Below are 27522 nucleotides of genomic sequence, written 5' to 3'. Positions count from 1 at the left end.
TCTGCATAAATATATTCATTTAAGCCTAATTGCGTAGGTACTAGAGGAACATTGAACATTTTAAATGTGTTTTTGTGTTTTTTTGCAATAAAATGGATTGTCTTTATAAAAATTAGCCATAGATAGTTGAAACTCTGCATAAATATCTTCATTTCAGCCTAATTGCGTAGGTACTAAAGGAACATTGAACATTTTTTCTGATTTTGTGTGTTTTAGCACGAAAATAGCTTGTCGTTAGCAAAATTAGCCATATCTAGATGAAATTAAGCATAAATATCTTCATTTCAGCCTAATTGCGTAGGTACTAAATGAACATTGAACATTTTTTTTTGATTCTGCGTGTTTTTGTGAGAAAATAGCTTGTCTTTAGCAAACTTAGCCATAGCTAGTTGAAACTCTGCATAAATACCTTCATTTTTAGTCTAATTGCGTAGGTACTAAAGTAACATTGAACATTTTTTCTGATTTTGTTTGTGTTTTCGCAAGAAAATAGCTTGTCTTTAGCAAACTTAGTCATAGCTAGTTGAAACTCTGCATAAATATCTTCATTTTGAGTATAATTGTTTAGGTACTAGAGTAACATTGAAAATTTTTTCTGATTTTGTGTGTTTTCGCAAGAAAATAGCTTGTCTTTAGCAAACTTAGTCATAGCTAGTTGAAACTCTGCATAAATATCTTCATTTTTAGTCTAATTGTGTAGGTACTAGAGGAACATTGAACATTTTTTCTGATTTTGTGTGTTTTCGCAAGAAAATAGCTTGTCTTTAGTAAACTTAGCCATAGCTAGTTGAAACTCTGCATAAATATCTTCATTTTTAGTCTAATTGTGTAGGTACTAGAGGAATATTGAACATTTTACTTCTGAGTTTGTGTGTTTTTGTAAGAAAATAGCTTGTCTTTAGCAAACTTAGCCATAGCTAGTTGAAACTCTGCATAAATATCTTCATTTAAGCCTAATTGCGTAGGTACTAAAGTAATATTGAACATTTTTTTGATTTTGTGTGTTTTCGCACGAAAATAGCTTGTCTTTAGCAAACTTAGCCATAGCTAGTTGAAACTCTGCATAAATATCTTCATTTTTAGTCTAATTGCGTAGGTACTAATGGAACATTGAACATTTTTTCTGAGTTTGTGGGTTTTCACAAGAAAATAGCTTGTCTTTAGCAAACTTAGCCATAGCTAGTTAAAACTCTGCATAAATATCTTCATTTTTAGTCTACTTGTGTAGGTACTAATGGAACATTGAACATTTTTTCTTATTTTGCGTGTTTTCTCAAGAAAATAGCTTGTCTTTAGGAAACTTAGCCATAGCTTGTTGAAACTCTGCATAAATATCTTCATTTTTAGTCTAATTGCGTAGGTACTAGAGGACCATTGATCATTTTTTCTGATTTTGTGTGTTTTCACAAGAAAATAGCTTGTCTTTAGCAAATTTAGCCATAGATAGGAGAACTTGAACATTTTGCACTTCTTCGAGAAAACTCTGAATTAAAGTGGAGTTCCATATCTTCATGTTGAATATTCACAATCAATGTATAACTTTTTCTATCTTCTATGAAAAATTTGGAACAGAACTTTAAATTTTTTATTTCTTTGAGAAAAATCAGAACCAAATTTAAGAAAAATTTAAAATAAAGTGAAACTTTTTATCTTCCGTGAAAATATTCACAAGTATGATATTACTTTTTCTATCTTCCAGCGAAAAATTAGAATTGAACTTTAAATTTCTTTATGTCTTTGTGAAATAAAGAACTGAAGTGGAAGATTTTTATTTTCTCTGGAGAAAGTAGAATTGAAGTGTGTTCTTTGGTAAACTTCAGAGGGGAACTTGAACTTTTCTTCACTTCGTTGAGAAAATTTAAAATTGAACTAGAACTTTTTATCTTCCAGGAAAACATTCACAAGTATGCTATTACTTTTTCAATCTTCCACCGAAAAATTAGAATTGAACTGTAAATTTCTTTATGTCTTTGTGAAATAAAGAACTGAAGTGGAAGATTTTTATTTTCTCTGGAGAAATTCGAATTGAAGTGTGTTCTTTGTTAAAATTCCGAAGAGAACTTGAACTTTTTTATCTTCTGTGAAAAATTTGGAACAGTATTTAAATTTTTCATCTCTTTGAGACAGATCTGAACTAAAGTAGAAAATTTTTATATTATTTGGAAAAAAAAAGAAATGATCAATGACTAATTTCTTTTTTCATTGAGAAAATTCAGAAGAGAACTTGAACTTTCCTTGACTTCGTTGTGAAAATTTTAAATTGAACTAGAACTTTTTATCTTCCGTGAAAATATTCACAAGTATGGTATTACTTTTTCCATCTTCCACCAAAAAATTAGAATTGAACTTTAAATTTTTTTATTTCTTTGTGAAATAATAAAGTGAAGTGGAGGATTTTTGTTTTATCTGGAGAAATTAGAATTGAAGTGTGTTCTTTCATAAAATTCAGAAGAGAACTTGAATATTCACGATCAAAGTATAACTTTTCAAATATTCTATGAAAAATTTGGAAACAGAACTTTAAATTTTTTTCATCTCTATGTGAAAAGTCGGAACTGAATTTAAGAAAATTTAGAATTAAAGTGAAACTTTTTATCTTCATGGAAAATAATCACTAACATAGTATAACTTTTCCTATTTTCTATAGAAAAATTTAGAACAGAACTTTAAATTTTTTATGTCTTGGTGTACATAAAACTGAAGTGGAAGCTTTTTATTTTCTCTGGAGAAATTAGAATTGAATTGTGTTTGTTGGTAAAATTCAGAAGAGAACTTGAACTTTTCTATCTTCTATGAAAAATTTGGAATAGTAATTTAAATTTTTCATCTCTTCGAGAAAAATCTGAAGTGAAGTGGAAAATTTTTATATTATTTTGGGAAAATAGAATTGATCAATAACTTATTTCATTTTCAATGAGAAAATTCAGAATCGAAGTTGAACTTTTCTTCTTCCGAGAAAATATATTGAACAGAACTTTAAATTTTTTCATCTCTTTGAGAAAATAATCACAATCATAGTATAACTATTCCTATCTTCTATGTAGAAATTTAGAACTGAACTTTAAATTTTTTATGTCATGGCGAACTTAAAACTGAAGTGGCAGCTTTTTATTTTCTCTGGAGAAATTAGAATTGAATTGTGTTCTTTGATAAAATTCAGAAGAGAACAAGAACTTTTCTATCTTCTATGAAAAATTTGGAACAGTATTTTAAATTTTTTCATCTGTTTGAGAAAAATCTGAACTGAAGTGGAAAATTTTTATATTATTTTGGGAAAATAGAATTGATCAATAACTTATTTCATTTTCATTGAGAAAATTCAGAATCGAAGTTGAACTTTTCTTCACTTCTTTGAGAAAATTTAAAATTGAAGTGGAACTTTTTAATCTTCATAGAAAATAATCACAATGATAGTATAACTTTTCCTATCTTCTATGTAGAAATTTAGAACTGAACTTTAAATTTTTTATGTCATGGCGAACTTAAAACTGAAGTGGCAGCTTTTTATTTTCTCTGGAGAAATTAGAATTGAATTGTTCTTTGATAAAATTCAGAAGAGAACTTGAATATTCACGATCAAAGTATAACTTTTCCAATATTCTATGAAAAATTTGGAACAGAACTTTAAATTTTTTTATCTCTATGTGAAAAGTCGGAACTGAATTTAAGAAAATTTAGAATTAAAGTGAAACTTTTTATCTTCATGGAAAATAATCACTATCATAGTATAACTTTTCCTATCTTCTACAGAAAAATTTAGAATAGAACTTTAAATTTCTTATGTCGTGGTGAACTTAAAACTGAAGTGGAAGCTTTTTATTTTCTCTGGAGAAATTAGAATTGAATTGTGTGTGTTGGTAAAATTCAGAAGAGAACATGAACTTTTCTATCTTCTATGAAAAATTTGGTATAGTATTTTAAATTTTTCATCTCTTTGAGAAACATCTGAACTGAAGTGGAAAATTTTTATATTATTTTGGAGAAATAGAATTGATCAATAAATTATTTAATTTTCAATGATAAAATTCAGAATCGAAGTTGAACTTTTCTTCTTCCGAAAAAATATATTGAACAAAACTTTAAATTTTTTCATCTCTTTGAGAAAGGTCGGAACTGAATTTAAGAAAATTTAGAATTAAAGTGAAACTTTTTATCTTCATAGAAAATAATCACAATCAAAGTATAACTATTCCTATCTTCTAAGGAAAAATTTAGAACTGAACTTTAAATTTTTTATGTCCTGGTAAACTTAAAACTGAAGTGGAAGCTTTTTATTTTCTCTGGAGAAATTAGAATTGAATTGTGTTCTTTGGTAAAATTCAGATTAGAACTTGATCTTTTCTATCTTCTAAGAAAAATTTGGAACAATATTTTAAATTTTTTCATCTCTTTGAGAAAAATCTGAATTGAAGTGGAAAATTTATATTATTTTGGGAAAATAGAATTGATCAATAACTTATTTCATTTTCATTGGGAAAATTCAGAATCAAAGTTGAACTGTTCATCTTCCGGGGAAATATTTGGAATAGAACTTTAAATTTTTTCATCTCTTCGAGAATGGTTAGAACTGAATTTAAGAAAATTTAGAATTAAAGTGAAATTTTTTATCTCCATAGAAAATAATCACAATCATAGTATAACTTTTCCTATCTTCTATGGAAAAATTTAGAAGTGAACTTTAAATTTTTTTATGTCTTGGGACTTTTCTTGTTCCGGGAAAATATTTGGAATAGAACTTTAAATTTGACTCTTTGAGAAAGGTCGGAACGTAAAAAGTTAAAAAATACCATGTTAAAAAATTCAAGAAAGTATTTACAAATTGGGGAGAGGACTCTTTGAGGTTGGAAAATGGGTTTAGGAATGACATTATGAATGGAACTTGTTCAGAAGATATAATAAAGCCATAAAAAAGTATTAAAAAAATGGAGAGGGGACTCTTTGGGGGGCCCGGGGAGGGTGTTTGGGGGACCCTTGGGGGAGGGTGTCCCTTCTGTGTCTCAATGCACAAAAAAAGTATAAAAAATGGGGGAGGGAAGGGGAGGGGAGGAGGGGAGGGGGAAGGAGGTGGGAGGAGGAGGAGGAGGGGAGGAGGGGAGGAGGGGGGAGGGGAGGAGGAGGTGGTAGGAGGAGGAGGGATGAAGAGGAGGGATGAGGAGGAGGAGGGGGAGGAGGAGGAGGAGGGGAGGAGGAGGAGGGGAGGAGGGAGGAAGAGGGAGGGGGCCCTTTGGGGCCAGGGGGGGCCCTTGAGGACCGGGGGGAGGGCCTTTGGGGTCCGGGGTGCCCTTTGGGGATCCGGGGGCCCTTTGAGGACCAGAGGAGGGCCTTTGAGGGTCTGAGGAGGGCGTTTGGGGGTTGGGGCTCTATGGGAGCTTGGGGGGGCCTTTGAGTACCGGGGGCTTCCTTCGGGGTTGGGGTGGGGCATCGGAACCATTTGGGGTTGGGGTAGAGGACCTCACAACACTGTTCAAATGGAACTTGTGTATTATAACGACCACAGAGTTTCACCCTCAAATTCTCTTCTAAAACCTTTCCTAAAATCTTCTTTCAAAATGTCTCTAACTGTTTCGCCGAAATAATCCCATAAAATGGATAAAACCGTTTCACCCAAATAATCCCTAAACGTAATTTCAGCGTGTTCCTTTTGTTTGGCATCTCTGCGCTAACGCATTTCAAATTTCTAGGAAACCCTTTCCTACGTTAATCTCTTCATCTCATAAATTTTCCTAGCTAAACTATTAGGGTTTCGTTAGAATATCAATTTATCTCTCCGACTTAAAGCTCCGTGAAGCCGTATTTAAAAATAGAATTTCTATCTCTTTAGACTCCCGCATAATTCCAAGATAACAAGTGATGTCAATTATAATTCCTGACACTAAAGATCAATGAAGCCCTATTTAAAAATAGAATATTAATTTTTCTCTCTGACCTAAAGAATGTTTATCCCTCAGACCTAAGATTGAAGAAGCCTTAATGTTTCTTAATTCCCCCCTTCGTGAATCAATAATTTCCCCTAGCGATTATGTAAATCAAGTTCACAGGTGCTACTCGTGACAGGACCACGTGGTTCAATAATTCCCCCATCGATTATGTAAATCACTCCTCATGCCATTACACGTGGCCAAACAACAACAGATCGATTGACCTTGACACACATTAGACTCGATCGATAATCCTTGAATAAATTATGTCCCGTCAGCATTAAACTAAATTGTAGATGGCAGCAGGGGTGAGGGTCACGAGTATAAGATAGCTTTCTACTCTCAAGGCCGACAGCCGAGACCGAGTTTGTTGATTTTATTTGAAATAAAGTAGTTTTAGGTATCAAACCATGGTTTAATTGTAGAAAAAGCCAAGGCAGATAGTTCAAGTGAGTGAGAGGCAAATCAGGCATAAGCTCTTTTTAGGATGGTGCACTGCTGATGGAAATATCAAATTCAGATACCCTTGATACTGAAACTGAATCGCAGTTCGACGGGCTTCTCAGTGGCTACTTACCTCAGTAAGGAACCGACGGTCTCCTTATTGAGGAGAAGGGCATCTAAAAAGGGCAAGGTCAGCGGGTTTCTTTTCGCCCTTTGATTACTCTTCAACGCCCCTGAACATATCCTTTAAGTTTCAACTTTAAAACATCAACCATTTCTTAGATATTGCTGACACACCCTATTGACAACCAGTTTGTTTTTCAATGGAGACATAATTTATTCACAAAAAAAGAAACAAAAAAGCATGAAGCACAGTAACCTGGGCTTGTGTTGCAACTAAAAAAAGAACTTACATTCACTTACATCAGTTCATTCGGGTTCCCATTTCACAACAAAACAAAAAAAAACATATAAAACATATTAAACATATAGAACTACTTGAGAAAAAAAAATATATATTAGAATTCATAAACCTGCAGGCAATGGTGCCTCAACTGCTCATGGAAGCCTGACCTTTCAGCAATATCACTAATAGAAGTTGGCCTCTGAGACCACAGCACCGGAAGAATATGACGAGCAGAGAAAGCAGACCACACAAACACTCTAATCGGCCTTCTTTACAAACCAACCTGTCTCGTTAAATGCCCATGGATATCAGCAGCTGTCTCAAACATATGACGAAGACACATTGGAGAAATATTATTAATAATACCATACATTAGTTGAAGCTTATAAAATAAGCATAACCCTGGAAACGGTAAAATACGGACTCGTGGATAAATATTTCTAACTGAGGCAATTCTATCGATTCCATAAATAGCAGGCACAGCTGAATTCTTGAGATTACGGAGAGGTTTCAGGTGAACATAAAATGTTCCAGACTAAACAGAACAACAGTATAATAATTAAGGATGGACTAATGAGAAATATAAAAGACGCAAAACTTTTTTCGGAAACTGATGCTTCAGCTTCCTTATCATACCTATATTCCTTGCTACTTTTGACGATATACACTGTGCATGCTCTGGAAAACTTAGTGTTCCATCAGTTATTCTTAGTGTTTCAGTTATTACGCCTAGGTATTTCACTGACTTCTGACGTCTTAATGTCGAGTCTCCTACTGTTGGCTCTTGCAACTAGCATGAAGGTGATCTGCCCCAGACAACGAACCCCGATTTGCCCTGATTTACTTTAAGCTTGTTTAACCTTAGCAATTTCTCCACTTTTCCATATCATTCCTGAGTTTCCCTAAAAGCTGAACTTCAGTGCGCTCCGCAACTGAAAAATTCGTATCATCAGCAAACAGGACCAGAGATTTACTAGGTTTATACGTTTCGTCTCCATTTCCAACATTTTTTGTCAAATCACCGATTGCTTTATGGATGTCATTAATATATGTTGAGAAGAAAAGAGGGCCGAGAGGGGACCCCTGGGGAACACCACAACTAATATGGCAATCACTTGATTTCATATCATTCAGTTGCACATATATAGATCAGTGACTCAAATATGATGAAATAATTTTCAGAGCATTTCCTCTAATACCACACTACAAACATAGTGTTTTTTGATTGTGTTTGGTATTCCTCTCAATAGCTTTTGGGGGTTATTTCATCCCCAAAAGTTTAGTTATTTGACTTTAATACTATTTTGAACAGGATGCCTATTTTTGATGTCTTTGGAGCGAGGGCAGCTAAAAAGAGCATGAGGGGGGGGGGATTGGTTGCCTTCCATTCACTTTTCCATAACACCTTCGACATATTATGAAAGTTTAAACTTAATACCCTCTGTAATTCTTAATATATTACAAATCAATCGTTTTTTATAAACTGGATGCACATAGTTCCTTTCGATTTAGTTTAATATGCCCCTCAACATTTTACAAAGTTTCATCTTAATACCCTTAGTCATTTTGGACACACCAAGAATCAAACGGTTCTACTTTTCGTAATGATAAGTCCTGTATGTAAATAATACGCAAATTGCATAATTTACATTCCTTGCCCTATGCCAATGGGGGCATGACATCCCAGGAAGCATAGATATCAAACCTTTTAACTAGTTGAAACAGACTTACAATTTAAAATTTTTAACTAGTACTAAGGAGAGAGTGAAATAGAAAAACGTCAAAGAGGGATGGTTGCCCTTCGATCACTCTTTAACATTTCCTCGACATACCCTGAAAGTTTCAACTTAATACCCTCAGCTGTTCCTCAGATATTGCTAGTATTCCCTTTTAACAACCAGTGAGCACTTAATGTGCTTTAATTCTACTCAGCATACATCTCGACATTTATTTAAAGCTTCACCTTGATGCCCTAAGCCTTTTTGAAGAGCCAGAATCAAACATGTCCCCCTTCCCAAGACACAAACCTTATACTTTGAGAATGGGTAATTTTCATAGCTTACAGCCCTCGCCCCATGTCTCTGGGGGTGATGTGAATCCTGAAGGCATAGTTGTTTGACATTCGGACTATTTTGAATAAAATTGCTGTTTAAAAATTTTGATGGGATGTATTTGGGGAAAAGGGCGTGGGGCGGGGCTTGTTACCGCCCGATCACTTTTAGCTGTTAACAAGGGCACTAGAAAGTTTGATTTTCGATCGAATGAGTGTCAGATTAAGCTCTTATGACCATCTATTCCATATGATTCACCTTCGGAGAAACAATTAATAATGCTCCGAGGCCTTATGACTCTTTCAAACAGTTCGTGGTAAGGAACTGTAAGTAAGGAGTGACCCGGCTCAATAGTAACCGAAACTCTAAAAAACGAAGTTTTGATACCAATAGATACATCAAAAGAATCATATGCTGATTTCAAATATATAAGTTTCATCAAGTTTAACCCATGAAAAATTCAAATGAAAGAAATGAGCATTGTTAGTTTTAATATACATATGCTGATATTTATTCCTTAAAATCTTAAAGCTGTAAAACTGAAAACATTAGAAAAAAAAATTTCAGTAAAGTGCAAATTATATTTCAGCTTTTAGAAAGCATAGGGTTTAGAACCCTAAACAGACTAATTTCTGCTCGTTTTGAGTTTGACTTATTTTAACTGCTGTTTGTTTTGGGTTTCATTTGTTTATTGATACTGATTTGTAATAGTTGTATGCTTGGTAGATTATTTGATTCTGTTTCATTTTTTGTTTAATGGAGTTCTTTGCTTTTCTTTGAAAAACTTATTTTGTGCAAATAGTTTTTGATTAATGTCATAGTCTTTTTCAGGGAGAAAGACTGAGCCTCTTCTGAAGTTAAACAACCATCCCTTCCATAAAAACCTTTAATATCCTCTGGGCAAAACTTACAACCCTTGTCCCTAATCTCTGAGGTTCGTTTCAACCCCAAAAGCCTTGTTATATGATATATAGACTGTTTTGAAAATCATTGGTATCTCAAAATTTCTATTAGACGTATTTCGGGGGAATATGACGTGTGTGTAAGGTGGAGAGGGTAGCTGCCCTCTGATCACTTTGCTCTTAAAAGGAGCACTAGAGCGTTTGATTACCAATCCAATGAGCCCCCTTTGACGTTTATGTGACCACAGTTTCTATAAAAGCCCCATATATCCCCAGGCATAACTTACAAGACTTGCCCTGAAGGCTGGGGGGGGGGGGGGATCTGTTATCCTCAAAGACATAATTTTCAGACCTTTCTGATAGGCTTAAAAAAATGCCTATATCACAATTTTGATTGGAAGTGTTTGGGAAACTATAGGCGTGGAGGAAGACATTTTCCCTTGGGTCACTTTCGACTAATAAAAAATGCATTAGTCCTCTCAATTTCCAATCGAATAAGCGCTTTTTGAAGCTTCTACGACAAAACTTTCTATAAAACGTTGTATGACCCAAGGGCATAACTTACGACCCTTGTCACGAGGGCTATTGGGGGAGGGTTTTCATCCTTAAAGACATAATTTCCAGACCTTTCAACTACGTTGAACAAAATGGCTATATCAAAATGCTGATCAGAAATGTTTGGGGAAAGATGGGGGTGAGGCGATTCTCCCTCTGTTTACTTTCGACTATTAAAAAGGGCAATAGCCCTCTCAATTTCCAGTTGAAAAAGTCGTTTCTGAAGTTTTACGACAAAAATTTCTGTATTCCATTATATGCCCCCAGGGTATAACTTACAACCTTATCCCTGATGGGTCTTGGGCGGTAGTCATACTAAGAAACATAATTTCCGGACCCTTCAACTACGTTCAACAAAATTGCTGTAGCAAAATGTTGACCGGAAGTATTTGGGGGAATGATGGTTAGGGGGGGGGACATTCGCCCTCCGATCGCTTTTGACTATTAATAAGGGCAATATCCCTAACAAATCCCAATTGAATGAGTCCTTTTTGAAGTTTCTACGACAAAGCTGGCGAAGACCTAATTTCCAGAACTTTCAACTACGTTGAACAAAATGTCTATCTCACAATTTTGATTGGATGTGTTTGGCAAAATGGTGGGCGTGAGAGGGGCGTTAGATGCCCTCCAATCACTTTCGACTACTAAATAGGGCCTTAGTGCTTTTAATTTCCAAACGAATGAGCCCTTTTTATAGTTTCTACGACAACGCTTTCTATAAAACCTTATATGCCTGGCGCTGAGAGGAGTGTGTCCTCCCCAAAGACATAATTTCCAAACTTTTCAAATACGTTGAACAAAATGGCTGTCTCATAGTTTTTATTGGAAGTTTTTGGGGAATTGGTGGGCTTGGAAGGTGTGTTAGTTTTCCTTCAATCACTTTTGAATATTAAATCAAAATTTTTGACGATTAAATTTCCAATCGAATGAGCCCTTTTGAAGTTTCGACGACAGCTATTTCTATAAAACCTAATATGCACCCAGGTTATAGCTTACAACTTTTGCCCTGAGGGTTGTGGGGAGGAAGGTTGTCATCCTCAAAGACCTAATTTCCAGAACTTTCAACTACGTTGAACAAAATCAATATCTCAAAATTTTGATTGGATGTGTTTGGGAAATGGTGGGCGTGAGAGGGAGGTTAGTTGCTCTTCAATCACTTTCGACTACTAAAAAGGGGTCTTGCCTTTTCAATTTCAAACTGAATGAGCCCTTTTGGAAGTTTCTACGAAAACTCTTTCTATAAAAACCTCAAATGCCCCCAGGGCGTAACTTACAACCCTTGTCCTGAGGGTTGTGGTGGGGGGGGGGGTCATCTACAAAGACCTAATTTCCAGAAATTTCAACTTCGTTAAAAATATGGCTATCTCAAAATTTTGATTGTATGTATTTTGGAAAATGGTGGGCGTGAGAGGGGGATTAGTTGGCCTCCAATTACTTTGGACTATTAAAAAGGGCACTAGCCATCTCAATTTCCAATCGAATAGGCCCTTTTTGAAGTTTCTATAAAAAGCTTATATGCCCCCACGACAGAACTCACAACCCTTGCCCTGAGGGCTGTGTGGGGGGCTGTCATCCTTAAAGACCAAATTTCTAACACTTTCAACTACGTAGAACATAAGGGCTATCGAAAAAAAATTTATTGGATGTGTTAGGGGAAAAGAAAAACGTGAGAGGGGGGTTAGTTGCCCTCCAATCACTTTCGACTATTAAAAAGGGCACTAGCCCTTTCAATTTCCAATCGAATAGGCCCTCTCTGAAGTTTCTACGACAACACTTTCTATAGAAACCTTATATGCCTCTAGGACAAAACTTACAACCCTTGCCCTGAGGGCTGTGTGTGGGGTTGTCATCCTTAAAGACCTAATATTCAACGCTTTCAACTGCGTTGAAGAAAAGGGCAATCTAAAAAATTTTATTGTGTGTGTTTGGGGAAAAGATGGACGTGAGAGGGGGGCTAGTTGTCCTTAAATCACTTTCGACTATTAAGAAGGGCACTAACCCTCTGAATTTCCAATCGAATGCACCCTTTTTCAAGTTTTTAAGACAAAGCTTTCAATAAAAACCTTATAGGACCCCAGGGCATAACTTGTAATCCTTGCCCTGGGGGCTCTGCGGGGGTTATCATCCTCAAAGACCTAATTTCCAGAACTTTCAACTACGTTGAACAAGATGGCTATCTCAAAATTTTTATTGGATGTGTTTGGGGAAAAGGTGGGCGTGAGAGAGGGGTTAGTTCCTTTCCGGTCACTTTCAACTATTAAAAAGGGCACACGCCCTTTGAATTTCCAAACGAATGAGCCTTTTTTGAAGGTTCTACGACAACCTTATATGAAAACCTTATATGCCTAACCCTTGCCCTGAGGGCTGTGGGGGTGGGGGTTCCGTCCTCAAAGACCTAATTTCCAGAACTTTCAACTACGTTAAACAAAACGGCTATCTCAAGATTTTGCTTGGAGGTTTTTGGGGAAAAGGTGGGTATTAGAGGGGATTCGTTGCCCTCCAATCACTTTTGACAATTAAAAAGAGCTCTAGCCCTTTGAATTTTCAATCAAATGAGCCTATTTTGAAGTTTCTACGACATGCTTTCTATAAAAATCATATATGCTCCCAGGGCATAACTTACAACCCTTCCCTGAGGGCTGTGGGGAAGTGTCCTCCTCAAAAATATAATTTCTATCTGGAAATCAACTACGCTGAACAAAATGGATATCTCAAAATTTTGATTGGAGAAGTGGTCTGGGGAAATGGTGAGCTTGGAAGGGGTGTTAGTTGCCTGCCAATCACTTTTGACTATTAAAAAGGGAACTAGCCACTCCAATTTCCAATCGAATGAGCCTTTTTCGAAGTTTCTACGACAGTTCCTTTGATACGAAGTGCCCTGGTCTAACCCCCAAAAATAAATAATACATTGTTCCAACATCGTTCTTTACTTAGGCAGCGCGATTGCGCTGCCTATGAAAGTTTTTATCTTTAAACCTTGATTAACCTTGTGATGTTTTTTTTTTTGTGTTGGTGTTATGAAGAGCAAAAAGGAAACTTCTTGAAACACGAATAGTTTTAGGCAAAATTTAAATCCCGCTATTGTCTTTAAAAGTTTTGGGGGACAGTAACCTGATTCAAATTCGATGTGATTTCTGATCGTTTTGGGTCTCATTTAATTGTCTACTTTGATTTCTGTTTATCTTGGTTCTCATATAGTCATTCCTAGTAATTTTGGTTGGTCGTAGATTTGAACTATCATACTATTGTATTTCTGCTCCTTTTATTTTTTATTTTGGATACTTACTTTTCTTTCAAAACTTCTGTTTATTATAATTTTTTAATTGAAAGATATAGATATGGATTAGCCAAAGAATCGGTTGGCTTCAGTGGCTGTTGCTGTTGAAATACCTCTCTCCCCTTGCTCGTTTCTCCAGCTCTCACAGGTAATATTTGATCCGAAGTTATGTCCTAAGCTTCTTCGTCGATTCCATTTTTAAAAATGGAAAAATGCAAAACGTTCAAATTTAAGGATAAGGGAAAATAAACGGGGCAAAATTTCAAAGATAACTTTTTTTTCAAGTCAGGGGCTCAAGTCAGACTAAAAAGAGAGACAGAAATCTAAAAAAGGGTTTAAACTTAAGTAAATCCTGGAAAATGCTGAATGATTAATAGTGAAAAAAATAGAAAAGAGCCATTTTTGGAGCCATGAGAATAAACGTGGTCCATAATTGCTTGAATTATGTCAGATTTTTTACGTCAACTAAAAAACGTCAAAACTGAAGGGATCGTTTTTTTTTAAAGTAATAACCTTGATTAAATGGAAAGTTTTTTCTCAAAATGATTCTGAGTAAGAAGCAAAGCACTAAAAAAGCTCATTAAATTACTAAGTATAAACAGTTTTTAATATAAAACACTGGCAACTTCCAAATTTATGTAAAGCGATTTCCAAGACCCTTAAAGTTAATTTCATTTGCCATTCAGTTAGTCAAATGAGTTTTTTTTTCTTACCTCGGTGCATTCTAGTAAGATATTTTCTATCTCTATCTATGTAATTTGCAATTCTATTCGTAAGATTTGTGACTTGATGAATCGGAAGAAACAATGAAAAAGAAACAAAGTCAATATTGCCTTTGTAGCCAAGTTTCACTTAACTTTAGTAGATGAAAACTAATTTCTTACCGACAAATGCCCCTTCTTCCACTGAGTTTATATTACAGCTGCCAAGATCGATGGTTCTGATTTCGGTTTGCTGGTCAAAAACAAATGATCCAGCATGAATGCTTTCAAGGTTGTTTCCGTTGAAATTGATTACTTCTAGATTTTGAAGCTCTTCAAAAGGTAATTCGGTGCTAATGGATGATATTAATGAATTTCTTGCTGTTAGAACTCTCAACTCAGGAAGGAATCGTAACTTTGGAAATTCCGTCTCTATTTTATTGTTGTCTAAATTAAGCAATTGTAACATAGGAAGACTAATATCGGCTAATTCTGTTACGTTTCTAAGTTCATTATTATTAACATGGAGCTCTTTTAATACTGGGAATTCATTTAAACTAGTAAAAGGAAAGTACTGTAGCTCTGGTTCATAGTCTATTTCTAAGACTTGTAGCCTAGGTCTCGTCAATCTGAACGCTTCTGGGTTAATGTCCTTTAATCTGTTGTTATACCATGTTACTGCTTCTGGCTGTTTATCTGAAAATACATCAGCTGGAATTTTCACTAAAGTTGAACTTGATACTGTTATTCTAGAAGCTAAGTATGTTGGAAATAACCGATTGAAGTATGCTTCAAGATAAGTAATGTTAGGTAGGCCAAAGCAGACAAAGGATGGCAGAAAGTCATCGTCAGGATGTGAGCAAGTACAATTTATATCAACAGGGGTTAAACCAGGTTCTAGCTCAATTTGATTATCGCTGGGACAGTAAGGATAATTTTCATTCCGTGGTGCATCCTTATTGTAGGGCACTCCATTGACAATCTCATACTTGGCATCAAGTAGATCTGCAGAACATACCGATAAAACAAGCAATAGAATGGAAACCCTACGTATTAACTAAAAAAAAGAAAAGATGTCACTTTAAAATGAATACTGTTAAGCCACTTCCATGCAGAGTAGTATAATATAACGTTAAAGTAAAACAATACTAAAAAAAACATTTTCCACAAAACATGTGTTTCAAATAAAACCGAAGACACTAAACAAAAATGAGCAGAAATAAAGCCAAATAATTTTGTAAGCCTAAAACTATCACGAAACACCATCAATGAATAAATGAAACAAAAAAACGAACAGAAACTACAATAAACAACCGAATCAAACTCAAAGCGAACAAAATCTAAGATGAGTAGGGCTGAAAGCCCCATGCCTTCTGAAGACCCGCCTGGATATGTTGACAATCTGGATGCGCCTGCAGGGAGGCCTTAAATTTGTGTAATTAAGGTAACTCAATTTTAGTAAAGTTTGAAATTCCCTTTCGCTTCATAGATCAGAAATATAGAGACAATTTCAAATTAGCTTGAATTTGAAAATAACTTCTCTTTGCGTAACTAGTCATAAATCTTGTAGTTACACTTCTTTGTCCAAGAATCTAACGAACTTTGAATCCGTGATAAATATTTTAAGACCAAATTTAGACCATTTTGGCTATATAAAAAAAAGGAATGCAAGGCCTTGAAAGACTGGCAAAGAAACTACTTTTTAGCAAAAAGTGGTTGATCCACTAAGAGAGAGGGTCGCTAAACGGATCAAGTAGCAAAGGAATATAACTTACGGATGAGAGACAAATCGGGGTAGTTTTGCCTCGGAAGCGAGGTTGTCTTTTTTGGAACAAACAACGAGTATGTGTTTTACTTTGTAATTAAGGTAGACTACCACTGTCTGTCTGAATTCCCCTTGGAGATAAAAGTTTGAAGATAAAATTAAAATAAGAAGAAAACCTCTAAAAGATTTCTGTCACTTGGAGATAACTTTAATACGTATATAGGAGACAAGAATAACAACTAGTGCTGAAGTCTAACATTTTACTATAAGTTGGTGATTTGGGTTTATAATTCGGTAGCATCTTCACTTACCCAAGGCTTGAGCCATTTGGACAAAAACAGCATTTTCAAGGTTAGAATAAGCTAAAATAAATTTCTCCGGAAATTTAAAACTCGTAGAAAAAGCTTCGAATAACCGATGGTTCAAAGAGGAAAGGAACCTTAACCAAGAAGTCAACGTTAGGAGAGCCTTTTGTGCTTCCGCTTTTCAGCCTATAGTTCCTTGGAACTTAGCTTGACTTTATAAAGACCTTATATCCAAAAATTGGAATTATCCGACAACAACATTACTTTCCCCTCCCGTGTGCAATCTTCAGACGTTTATACGAAGGAGAACACTTTTCGCTTTTTAATCATTCTTTCATTTCCTTAAACCCGTACTGCATGTTTATACAAAAGTGGCCTCGATGTTTATACAAATAGGTTAGGCAAAAAGGGAATAATATTGTCAATTTAAGAATTTCCAGACCTTTATGTCCAGATATTTTCAATTGAGAGTTTTCCCTGCTAAAGTTAAAGCTTACTAAAGGTCCAAGGAACACACAGCCCTTTTCAAGAAATAATGAGAGGAACTCTTGGTTTTGTTTAATGTAAATTAGAATAAAATCAAGTAGGGTTATTCCTAGCTTGGCTCAGCAATAGTTTGAACTAAAGGATTTTAATACCCCAGAACTCAAGCCTTGACTATTCAAGTGTAACTCTCTTAAGTAGAAACATTCGATAGCCCTAGAATTAACTTAATCTTTTTCTTTTCGGTAAACATTGATGGATTGAACAAGTAGACCATAGACATTAGACCTAGAAGAGGTTTGGAAACATTCAACATAATCAGAATTAGAATATTTTTCTTTTTATCTTCTTTTGTAATAAAAATCAGTTGTCACTGAATTCTGAGTACCGATTCTTACCAACACGCCTCAGTTTATAACACGCTACCAAGTTTCAGCCCTGATAGTAGGGGCAACCTTACAACTGGTCGCAGCGGTACTCAAATTCGGTGCACTTTTCGTTTAAGGGGGAAGGATTAATAAAGTTTATACAATTTGGTAAAATTTAGTCCTCTATCCTCACAAGAAAGTTTATGTTCAGTTTTCCAAACATATCAGAGACAGAAAAGTTTGAAAAAATGCTCATTAAAGAAATTTTTTACCTTAAAGGCAAGTTCAGACAGCCTTTTATCTTCCTAAGATTCTTTCTTTCCTCTCTTTTTCTTTCTCTTTGTTACAAATTCCATTGCCCATATCGTCTATATCTTGGTTAAATCCCTTTTAATACTAGTGTCATAGGTTAATCACCTTCAAAAGTGTAGTCGTACTATTAGCCTTAAGGGTTAATTTAATTCGAGATATTGAGCTAATTCTTACGCAATTTTAAACCAACTCATTTTAAAAGGTTAAAACAATTTTAAGATTCAAAACTTTTCCCACATTAAGAGTTTTTAAGGATAGAACAATCATGAGTTCAAATGAAAAAAAAAATCAAAGAGTTAAAATATGCACTACAACAAGCACAGTCTAGAATAAATGCTCTAGAAGGGCAATATAGAGATGCCTCAGTCATAAGTACGCTTCAAAACCTATTTGTGGAGCAAGCGCCTCCCATCTCGTTACTGACATATCCAAATAAAATCCATTCATGGATTACCACCCTTAAACAAATACAAAGGAGTTTAGGAAAAGATGATATTGCTCTGATAAATTAAGCTATGTGTTATACACGAGGAGAGATACAAAGATTCGCAACGAGCTTAGACATTCCTAAAATAAAAGATTTAGACCATTTAGAAAAACTTCTAAAAGAAGCCTTTTTACATGAAAACCCAGCCGCACAAAAACTACAAGAACTGCTCTCCGAGAAACAAATGCCATCTGAGTTAGTACATCAATTTTACTCCTAGATCAGGGGAAAGGAAATAGATTATGCAAAAAATTATCCTAGTATAAGAGCAAATGACATTATGATGAATATTTTTAAGAGTGGCATGCTCCCTTCCATTGGAAGAAGAGTACTGGAACAATCTAAGGCCTCAAACGACCAAGATGAATTATTAGCACTTGCAAAAAGATTCGAAGCAACAAATTTAATATACAGGGACTTCTGAGATATGTCCTTGGGAGCAGCGGTAGTAGACTCAAGAGATAAGAATTCCACTAAAGAACCTTGAGTTAACCACAGAGTAGAATATAGAAACAACCCAAAGAAATTTTGGAACTTTGGAGAGTCTATCTTTTTTAGAATAGATATGTTAAGACCAGCGAGGGAAAGATATTCTAGGAATAAATTTAGTGAAAAAAAAAACAGCCGTATAAAACGCTGGACTTGCAGGGGTCCACATAGAAATTCGGAATGTGAAAAACCTCCAACCTGTATCCGCTGTGGTGAGACAGGGCACAAAGCAAAATATTTTTTAGCCCCAGCCCCTATAAACCAACCACAAGAAGATTTTTAGGGCAATTTTTGCCGAAAACACTGCGGCCTCCAAGCAAAGGTTGAGGAACCATCGAAAGGCAAAGGCCCAGATTCCGTAGTTTTTAGATATAGGCTAACCATTACGAGTAGACCTAATGTGACAAGAAGTCACGGACATGTTATGACAGGGAGTCATGTACTTTAGAGGGAGGTTGAGAGGACACCTCTCAAGGATGCAAAAATGGGTTACGTCCACCTCTTAAGGATGTAAGAAAGGGTAGTGTCTACCTCTTAAGGAAGCAAAAAAAAGGTTTGTATCCATAGGGATACGAAAAAGGGTCGTATCCCAACGCGCAAAGGCTGCATATGTATATACTCACAGAGTATACATGATCATGAACCAGGATTGGAGTATCCCAGGCAAAAAAAAAATGAGACAAAGAAAGCTAGCACATTACTGAAATGGCTTTTAAAGTAAACAGGATACCGAAATATTTCCAAAAATTGACATTTTGGGTAGAGCTCAGAACCAAAAATTTCGAATTTATGAAAGAAAGGAAATCCCATTTTTTTTACGGAAAAGGTAAGGAGATCTCCGTTTGGTTCCCGTGAATGGCTTATTGTATACACTGGATGATTCTGAAGAGAGAAAAAAGACGTCAATTTAAGATCATTTTATAAAAAAAACTAGTTAATGGAGTCATCCGTTTCCTGCATTCAAGTCCTTTTTTGGGGGGGGGGCCAAGATGGGAGCTGTCAAAACCTTAAATAAATGAAGACAATATGGTGTCTTTGTATATATTTACTGCGAGGTTGGAGAGGCAGTAAAGAATTATGAACTCTGTTTGAGAAGAGTTAAAGTTAGCGTTAGTTACCCTACTCTCAGGGATAATATTTTCCCTTATGACCTCTTTCATATTCGGTCAAGTGATACCACAGGAAAATTGTGACTTAGTGCAAATGGCGACCACTGCACATTGGTAAAAATATAGTAGTAGCACTATCTAAGGTACAATGATAAAACTAAATCGCAATGTCCGTAGGATTCAGAATATTGTTGAAAATAAAAGGCACTGCCGATAAGATTTAAAATATCCGTCAAATAAAGGATAAAAATTATAGGAATTATATAAGAGACTCCTTATAATGCATCCATACAATAACTTAAAGTAGTAATAGTCTGTGATTTTTCTGTCTTCAACAAAGGAAATAAGTTCAAAAAATTCGAAAGGTACAAATCTTTATAGCCAGTAATTTTTTTAAAGTAAAGAATGAGTACAGATTTTTTTTTTCGTTTCATCGTATAATGTATTTGCCTTTTATTTTTAAAATCGTCCATTGTTACTGGACCTTTTGGAACCTTTAAATACTCTTTCGAGTATTCACTTATACTTTGAAAAAAAATTGTGAAAAATGTTTGAAAAGGCCCAAATAAGAAAATAGCATTCAGCTGCTCGTAGAGGTCAATTAATATGTCTTCCTTTTATTAAAGATGTGCTCAATTTTAAACTTAAAGTTATCAAAGAATCGATTTATCTTTTCTTGGTAACACAAAAGCAGGGGTTTCATTTCCGATTCCGCTATACAACAAATAAACTCGATGATAATAAATATATTAATTAATTCATAGAAATTCTGGTTGAGAACTTCGCACAACTTTTACTGCATTAGGAAAACGAAATTGAATATTTACTTTTTATTCACTTTCAAAATAGGTTTAGTTTAACCGTTAGCCTGGATGAAGTGAGGCAAATATGATTTTCCTTGCAAGAAGAAAATGGAAAAGATGTAGCAACATATTGGACGTCGATGTTTTACCTTTGTACATTCTTTATATATATAATAGGATTTCTTTCAGTAGGACTGATATTCAGAGAATTAATAAATTTATGTACGGTTTATCGAGACCAAAGATCTCAGAGGTTCCATTTAGAAGAAATATAAGGAGAAATTGAGTTACAATGGATCTTAGTAAATTTGTGTTTCTTTTCGTTTATTCCTTTTAAAACAAAAGTTAAACTAAGATTATAAGTAGGAGAGATTGTACGGAGGCCTTAATTTTGTGTAATTTGGTAAATAAATTTTAGGAAAGCTTGAATTTCCGTTTTACTTCAATAGATCAGAATTGTAGTGTCAGTTTTAAATTAGTTTCAATTTGAAAATAACTTTTCTTTGCGTAACTAGTCATATATATTGTAGTGACACTTCTTTGTCCAAGAATCAAACGAACTTTGAACCCGTGATAAATATTTTACGACCTAATTTAGACCAGTTTGGTTATAAAACAAAAAGGAATGCAAGGCCTTGAAAGACTGGAAATGAAACTACTTTTTAACAAAAAGTGGTTGATTGGCTAAGAGAGAGGGAAGGTCGTTAAACGGATCAAGTAGCAAAGGGATATAACTTACGGATGAGAGACAAATCGGGGTAGTTTCGCCTCGGAAACAAGATAGTCTTTTTTGGAACAAACAACAAGTAAGTGCTTTACTTTTTAATTAAGGTAGACTACCACTGTCTGTCTGAATGATAAAAGTTGGAGTTCAAACTTGGAGATACAAGTTTGAAGATAAAATTAAAATAAGAAGAAACCTCTAAAAGATTTCTGTCACTTGGAGATAACTTTAATACGTATATAGGAGACAAGAATAACAACTAGTGCTGAAGTCTAACATTTTACTAAAAGTTGGTGATTTGGGTTTATAATTCGGTGTTATCTTCATTAGCCAAGGCTTGAGCCATTTGGACAAAAACAGCATTTTCAAGGTTAGAATAAGCTAAAATAAATTTCTCCAGAAATTTAAAACTGGTAGAAAAAGCTTCGAATAACCGATGGTTCAAAGAGGAAAGGAACCTTAACCAAGAAGTTAACGTTAGGAGAGCCTTTTGTGCTTCCCCTGTTCAGCTTAGAGTTCCTTTGAACTTAGCTTGAATTTATAAAGACCTTATATCCGAAAATTGGAATTATCAGACAACAACATTACTTTCCCCTCCCTTGTGCAATCTTCAGACGTTTATACGAAGGAGTACACTGTTCCCTTTTTAATCATTCTTTCATTTCGTTAAACCCGTACTGTATGTTTATACAAAGGTGACCTCGATGTTTATACAGAGAGGTTAGGGAAAAAGGGAATAATATTGTCAATTTAAGAATTTCCAGACCTTTATGTCCAGATATTTTCAATTGAGAATTTTCCCTGCTAAAGTTAAAGCTTACTAAAGGTCCAAGGATCACACAACCCTTTTCAAGAAATAATAAGAGGATCTCTTGGTTTGGGTTAATGTAAATTAGAATAAAATCAAGTAGGGTTATTCCTACCTTAGCTCAGCAATAGTTTGAACTAAAGGATTTTAATAACCCAGAACTCAAGCCTTGACTAGCTATTCAAGTGTAACTCTTTTAAGTAGAAACATTCGATAGACTAGAATTAACTTAATCTTTTTCTTTTCGGTAAACTTTTGAGGATTGAACAAGTAGACCATAGACATTAAACCTAGAAGAGGTTTAGAAATATTCAACATAATCAGAATTAGAATATTTTTCTTTTTATCTTCTTTTGTAATAAAAATCAGTTGTCACTGAATTCTGAGTACCGATTTCTTACCAACACGCCTCAGTTTATAACACGCTACCAAATTTCAGCCCTGATAGTAGGGGCAACCTTACACACCTAAGCTATCTTTATTTTAGTTCAATTGTAAAAGTGGTAGTGGTAGTAGCAGTAGTAGTAGTAGTAGTAGCAAAATTAGTAGTAATATTGGTGGCCCCAGGAGTTTCAGCTTAATATCCTAAACTGTTGCTTGGATACTGCTAATTCATCCCTTTGACAACCAACATGCTTGTAGAGTATTTCGATTCAGTTCAACACCATCAACACCGCTCTCTGAAACTCTAATGAATACCCTTAGGATTAGCAATAGTAGTAGGCATAGTAGAAAAAGTAATAGTAGGAGCAATAGGAGTAATGTTAGTGATAACAATAGTAGTATTAGTAGTAGCCTAATTAGTAGTAATATCCGCATTGTGCCTTTTTGATGTAGCAAAACAACCTCTCCTCATACCTTGGTAATTTCAACTTAATAATTATGGCTGTTTTTGAGACATCACTGATACGTCGTGTTAATAACTTGAATACACATATTGTGTTTTGATTTAGTCCAACATCTCCCTTAACAGCACCATAAAGTTCCACATTAATACAATTAGCCTTAGTAATATTAGTGCTAAAAAAAAAGTAAAGTAAAGTTAGTATGACGGCACTAGACCCTTAAGGTCCAAACCGGTGGTGCTAAAAATAGTAGCACTAAAATAGTACTAAATAGTACTAAAAGTAAAAGTAGTACTAAAAGTAGTAGTAACTAAACTACTACTAGAAATAATAGTGTGTATATAGTACGTTTTTATTAGTTGTACATACCCCTCAACATGCCCTAAAAGTTTTGACCTATTAATCTAAGCCTAAACAAATAAGTAGAACAACAGGGAAATTTTTATACAAGACAGTGGAACGCAACTTTAAATGAATATTTCGACCCTATATCCAAGGGCCGTCCTCAGCAAAACAGACGAAGAGAATAAAAACACTATAAAAGAAACTTACATTAAAAGTCAATCATTAAAACTGTTTAAAAAATTTTTAAAACAGCCCTAATTTGAGACCTGGTTGAACTTCCTTGAAGTAATGATATTAGGGCTGTTTTAAAAAAAATTTAAACAGTTTTAAATTAAACAGTTTTTTAGACCTTTCCTAGGATATTGCTGATCTGCACTTTGACAACCTGCATGCATACAGTGTGTTTAAATTTGGTTTGGCCCCCCTAAACAGCCCCTGAAAGTTTCACCTTCCTACCCTTAGCCTAAGTAGGAATAGTCGTAGCATCAGTAATAAAAAGTACTAGCAGTAGGCATAGTGTGCCTTTTCGTTTAGTTCAACATCCTTCTTAACACCCCCTGAAAGTTTCAACTTAATTTTCCAAGCTGTTCTTGAGAAATTGTTTTTTCATCCTTTTGGCAACCTGAATGCACCCAGGGTGTTTTGATTTAATTCAACCCTTAAATATTACCTGAAAGCTTCACCATAATACGCTTAAACTCTATAGAAGTCGTAGTTAGAGCAGTGGTAATAGTAGCCATAGTAGCAACATGAACAAAATGCCTCTTGGTTAGCTCACCCTCCCCCCCCCCTTCAATATGCCTTGGTAATCGATCATAAACCTCATCATTTTTTGAAAATACCAACGCAATACCCTCAGTCATTCCTGAATTACGCAATTTTGAAAGCCTGTATACACATAACATGTTTTGGTTTAGTTCAAAACCTCTCTCAGTATTCCCTGGAAGCTTCATCTGAATGTCCTTGGTTTTTTTTAACACTAAAGGTCAAACATAACCTCACTCTCGATAATTAATACTATATGTAAACAAAGTCCAAATTGCTCAACTTACAACCCTTGATCTGGGGGTTGTGGGAGTGGTTGATATTCCTAGAGACCTAGTTACTGGGCCTCTCAACTATGATGAACAAAATGGTAATCTTAAAATTTCATTGGATGTGCTTGGAGAAGTAATAGGCTTGGGAGGGAGACACTTGCCCTACAAGCACTTTTCAGAAGTTTCTGCGATAAGCCCTTCTATACGAATTACCTTGACGATAAAAGTAAAGAAATAAACGCATGAATAAATAATACAGTGTATCCACATCAGTCTTTACCTAGGCAGCGATATTGAGCTGCCAATGATTTTGCTTATATGCCCTTTTGAAAACCTGCACGCTATAATTTTTTTTAGTTGAAATTTCACATAAGGTTTCACCTTAATACCACTTTCTTTAAAAATTTCAACCTAAAAATGTAAGTCGTTCCTGTTACACGTTTTTGACAATCATGTTCGTGTTCCTAGTTCATTTTTAATTGGTTGAACATCCGCCGAAACATTCCCCGCTTCGCATCCACTAAGTTTCACCTTAATACCCTTAGCTTGAGTAGCAGCAGTAGCTGCAGTAGTATTTGCAGCATTAGTAGCAGTATGCACATAGCACCATTTTTCAACATCCCCCTCGACACGCTGAAAGTTCCAACTTAATTACATAAACGGTTCTTGGGCTAGTGCTGAACCGTCTTATTGAGAACTTATATACGTTTTGTGTCTTTTGATTTAGTTTATCACTGCTTCAACATTCTTGTTATTAGATTATTAATAGATGGCTATGAACCGGTTGGTAATTCTTGCAATCAGACTAAATTTCGATCAGACGAAATCTTAGCTCTTTATTTGAGTTGTCCAAAATTGTCGAAAAGCACGAAAAGTAAGTTACCCTTTTTTATTTGGATAAGCTTAACTAGGACTTTTGTCTGATAAGTCTTTTAGCTGAGACATTTTTCTATAGCTGAGAAGTCGAATGGTTAGGATTTCAGGCGAAACCATTTCCTTATTCCATAGATTCAAGATAGCAGCAGCGCTCAATGTTCCTCGCAAGTATTTTGTTTTTTCGGGGTAACTTTGAACATGCCTTCAAAGTTACCCTTGTCTTTCTTTAAAATGGGTTTCAGTGTTTTATACTGGCCAACTGTTAAACTTTGCATTGGACGAGGTTTGTTCTACGATGGATTTTAAAATACTATTTTCAGAAAAAGCGTATGGCTTTTGCTTTACTGTTAAAGAGGTTTATTTACCCGACTGAGGCTTATCTACCCAATCTAAGAGGGGAAAACCAGGGGGGTTGAACAATCTACAAACTTCCGAAACGGAAACAAAAATTATTGAGAACAATTTAATCCTTAGGACTAAGCCTATCAGAGCCAACACTCTACCATTGCCTGTAGTGAAGGGCCACAAGCTTTCAATCTAATGCTATCTATTTATTTTTTTTTCAAGATCACTTTCATAGATGGGTTGGTCGTCAAAACTTTCGATTGGATCATTCAGTTGGAAATTGACAGATCCATTATCTTTCTTAAGAATCAAGTGATTGGAGGGCAATCATTCTCCTTCCCATTCCCTTTTGTTGCATGAACCCTCTGAGCTATTGATGTCACTGGCACTGAAGAAAAGAAAAGAGCAGGGGTGAAAGTTTTGTTGGACAACAAACAATATTCCCACTTTCTCCTAGAGTGTTTAAAGCCTGCAGAAACAGCATTTGGTTTGTACAGCTTCCACTGAACGCTACAGATATATTCATTAACAGCAAGTTGTTTTTGTTTCAATCTGGAGGGATTGGGATCTTCCACTTACTCCTGAAAATTTTATTTTCAAATGGAAAAGACAATCTAAAGACCATCTTTGCCAAGTGCTTACCACGCTCCTCAGCCATCTTAGACCCCCACTTGTAGCTCACCTAACGCCAAAAGAGGTTGTGAAAAGCATCAGCAATGTTTTATAGGATGTCCTACAAGCCAGCTGATTTGAAAAATTTGCTACGAATATCAAGCAAAAATGTCTTAGTACCGAACAAAAAAAAATTCTAAGCCGAGCTAGCCAGCAATGACAAAAAACAAAAAAAAATGAATATAAGACGACAAACGTGTTTATGGCCAGTAAATGAAAGCGAAAAGAGAAAAAAAAATGAAACGAATATTTCGCCCGTATACAACAAGGCGTCTTCAGCGTAGAAAAAAAACCACTAGAAACTAAGACTAAAAAATATAATTAAAAAATTTATATTTATATTTTTAGTTATATTTTTTAGTTTTAGTTTCTAGTTTTTTTTTCTACACTGAAGACACCTTGTATACGGGCGAAATATTAGTTTGATTTTTTTTTTGTTTCTTTTCATTTTTATTTACTTGCCATAGACCCGTTTGTCGTCTTTATATTCATTTCTTAGTTGTTTTTTCTTTTCTTAGTATAGCACCACGTTGCGGGTGAAGGTGATTTGAGTTTTGAGTCCAACACGACTGACTATCAGGATTCAAGAATGAGTCTGAAATGGTAGTTGATGAGTTGGTGAGTGCTGGCCCTTCTACTCTGTAATGCAGGGCAGAAGCCAAAAACGGTTTGAAATTACCAAGCAACCTGCGTGGATGGACGTTGATTCCGCATAAAGTTCTTCATGGGTCGTATTTATAAGTATTTTGTGGTGTTCAAAGTAGATAATCCTTCTCCTGACTTCTTACTGAACGTCATATGCCGTCGAAGAAACAAGGATAGATCATGGAGATCTTTCAGCCTCTTGACTCAATCATGGCACGAAATTTTTATTTGATCAAGACTTTGGTCATCTGATATTTCACTAATTTGATTTTCTTTGCTTTTTATTTTAGAAATAATATTATATTTATCTTCCTTTTAACTGGAATTTTGATGCCATATGAGTTCAGACTCCTCAATCTCTGGTTCAAAGTAACCCATCAAAGTTTTAATGTTTAAAGTTAAACAACACCAGAAGTAACTTAGGACACCTTTTAACACCTTTGAACACCTAACCTATAGCTTACACAACTTGAAGATCGGCACCTTGGGAGATTGACATACCTGTCTAAAAGTAATGGAAGATATCACGAATCAGATTAGTTGAGCTAGTTTTGTAGTAATATTTTATATAGTCCTTAAAGTAAAAATTTTTGTTTGATTTAAGTTTAAACTTCGATCTTTACTTCCTTAAAAAGGGAAGCAAACTCCCTTCCTTAATTCCTTTGTGTATTACTCTGCTTAAGTTTACTTAAACTTAGTTTTAAACTAAACTTAAGTTTTGCTCGTTATTATTTTAATCGACACAGTACACCTTACAGAAAAGAGTGTTGTCAAACTCAGGCGAAGAAACTAAAATCAACATGACTTAGTGCTAAAAAAGGGCATGAAGTATAGGGTCTAGTTTAAACCT

The 27522-nt window shown here is 35.0% G+C and overlaps 1 protein-coding gene across 2 annotated transcripts in view; it reads right to left on the bottom strand.

Annotated features, from left to right (window-relative positions):
• LOC148954955 (uncharacterized) overlaps positions 1-27522 on the bottom strand; it is a 234621-nt gene that overhangs the window by 89329 nt on the left and 117770 nt on the right. For both annotated transcript variants that reach the window (XM_089108002.1, XM_089108003.1), the window contains one exon: positions 14438-15311. In XM_089108002.1, coding sequence (XP_088964128.1) covers positions 14438-15311 — 874 coding nt within the window. The remainder of the gene's footprint in view (positions 1-14437; positions 15312-27522) is intronic.

Source organism: Artemia sp. Qi Xiang Cuo, chromosome 2 (genome assembly GCF_049724085.1).
Source record: "Artemia sp. Qi Xiang Cuo chromosome 2, ASM4972408v1, whole genome shotgun sequence".
Taxonomy (NCBI): domain Eukaryota; kingdom Metazoa; phylum Arthropoda; class Branchiopoda; order Anostraca; family Artemiidae; genus Artemia; species Artemia sp. Qi Xiang Cuo.
This window is presented reverse-complemented; position numbering and strand designations above follow the sequence as displayed.